We start from the raw sequence: 2067 nt of genomic DNA, 5'->3' as shown, positions 1-2067 counted from the left end.
CGGAGGTTTCACAGCCGCTCCCGCAGCATCCTGCTCCCCTCCCTGCCTGCGCATCCCTGCGGCGCCGGCATCTTCCCAGGGCGCATCCCTGTGCCTGATCAGTGCCCGGGGACATTCCCAGAACTCGGGTGTTCAGTCTGGCCTGCGCTGGCAGCCTCGTTGGGGTGGCGTGGGAGTGGAAAACATCGAAATGGGTCCCCACGTTGTCCTTGCAGTGCTGCAGCAAAGTGGGGTCCCCCCGGCTGTCACAGACATGCCCCCCACATGCCAAATGTGAGCCTGGATAGCTCAGTTGGGAGAGCATCAGACTTTTAATCTGAGGGTCCAGGGTTCAAGCCCCTGTTCAGGCGGTGGCTTTATCCTTTAGGATAGAGAAAGGGGAGCATGTGGGCAGGAGCAGCATCTCCTCCTCCTACTGGGGCCCTGGGGGGGGGCTGCAGGGACCCCAGGGCACCCCCTCCTTCTTTTCCCACCACCAACTCCCCAAGCTCTCCAGAGCTGGCTCCATCCTATCTTAGACCCACACAGCACTGCTCCATTCTTCCAACCACCCAGTACTCAGAGAGATCTCATGTTGGATGATGAGGACAGATTATTTGGGGGTACATCTGAAAGGAGGGAGAAAGACGATGGATAGAAAAGGAAGCGGCACAGCAGAGCTGGAGGGAAGGAAGTCCAGGCTGGGCTTGAAACTGGGGGCTCAGGGGTGGCTCCAGGCTGAGAGAGTGGGAAGCTATTGGAGGCACCCTGATTGTGGTTGACTCTCATGGGGATGTGCAACACCCTCCACCTGCCTTCTGGCATGCCCAGGCCTTCCCTCACCTTTGGGTGTTCATTATCCCTGTTCTTACTCCCTTCTGTGCCTGCTCTGGGCTCCATTCTGGGCCCCTACCCACTCCAGCTCAGGCGGATGCTCCCTTGAAGTCACCCCTGGTGCCAGGGAAGCCATCCCTGGCCCTCTGACTGGGGGGACAGTGATGTTTTTGCAACAACGCTGCACCCACATCAACCCACGAGCTTATTTTATTGTCCTTACAAACTTTGCTTCCCAGCGGCTCCGATCCTTCCACGCGCGTGCGCCACGGCTCAGGCTGAGCTCTGGCCCACGCCTCTGTCGTCATTCATTTCTTGCCAGCAAGAAAACAAAGAGATAATAAATAGGAAGCTTATTTGCAGAGAAGGTCCAGGGAACGGCCTGGGGTCATGGGCCAGGCTGTGCCTGGCCCCGGCCGGGGCCGGCGAGGGGGCTGCAGGCAGGACAGCCCAGCCCCGGGCCACGCACACTGTGGGGCTGGGGCACTGGGGGGACTTGGGGGGATATAGCAATCTCTATTTAATTACATTAAAATAGACTATTTAAAAAAATTATTTCTAGTAGTTAAAAAAGTGTCGTGGTCCATCCCATCCCAGCAGAGTCATGGAGCTGTCCCAGAAGCAGGGCACTGTGCCCCCCACCAGCCCCACAGCCACCGGCAGACCAAAGGCAGGGGAGTGGGCACCCTCCCAGACCCCACAGCAGGGCCAGTCCCAGGGCTTTAAATGACATGGCAGCAGTTGAACTGCCCCAGCGAGAGGAGGCTCTCCTTGGAGCCCGGGCGGAGTTTGAAGGCCAGGGCTTTCTCGCAGAGCGGGAACTGCAGGAGCCTGTCCCGCAGGCTGCCCCCCTTGCTCTTGCCCGGGTCCAGCTTGATCACACTCTCTGCGCCCCCTTCAGGGCCCGAGCCCTCCACCGACTGCCGGGCCGGGCTGGTCTGTTCCCCCTGCACTGGAGGCGTGTCTGCACCACTTGGGACGGTGGCAGGGGTCGTCTCTGCCCCCAAAACCTGGGAAACTCTGCTGCTCTGAGGTGACAGGACAGCTCCCCTTTCCTCGGGGAACTCTGCCGAGGAGCCCCCAAGTTCTGTGTCCTCCTCCCTCCTCGGGGGCTCAGCTCCATTTCCCCGCAGCACCAGGGGCCCCCGGGCCCCGCTCACTCCCTTCCCAGCCCAGGCCGCCCCCGAGCGCCCGCTCCGGCCGCCCAGCTCCACCCCCGGCCCCCAGACCTCCCCGCGGCCGGGCAGGCGGCGG

General features: G+C 61.5%; 1 protein-coding gene and 1 non-coding gene across 2 annotated transcripts in view; one reads left to right on the top strand and one right to left on the bottom strand.

Moving 5' to 3' along the window:
* Positions 1–277: 277 nt before the first annotated feature.
* Positions 278–350, top strand: TRNAK-UUU. Its single transcript has one exon. It is a non-coding gene; the product is annotated as a tRNA-Lys (tRNA).
* A 1185-nt stretch (positions 351–1535) lies between these two features.
* Positions 1536–2067, bottom strand: part of LOC103620277 (SNF-related serine/threonine-protein kinase-like) — a 4309-nt gene continuing 3777 nt past the window's right edge. Inside the window, exon 8 of the mRNA XM_017740810.1 lies at positions 1536–1785. Within this exon, the coding sequence (XP_017596299.1) occupies positions 1536–1785 (250 nt within the window). The remainder of the gene's footprint in view (positions 1786–2067) is intronic.

The sequence above is a fragment of the Corvus brachyrhynchos genome, unplaced genomic scaffold, assembly GCF_000691975.1.
Source record: "Corvus brachyrhynchos isolate BGI_N302 unplaced genomic scaffold, ASM69197v1 scaffold26, whole genome shotgun sequence".
Classification (NCBI taxonomy): domain Eukaryota; kingdom Metazoa; phylum Chordata; class Aves; order Passeriformes; family Corvidae; genus Corvus; species Corvus brachyrhynchos.
Note: the sequence above shows the minus strand (reverse complement) of the source record. Positions and strands in the feature narration are given on the sequence as shown.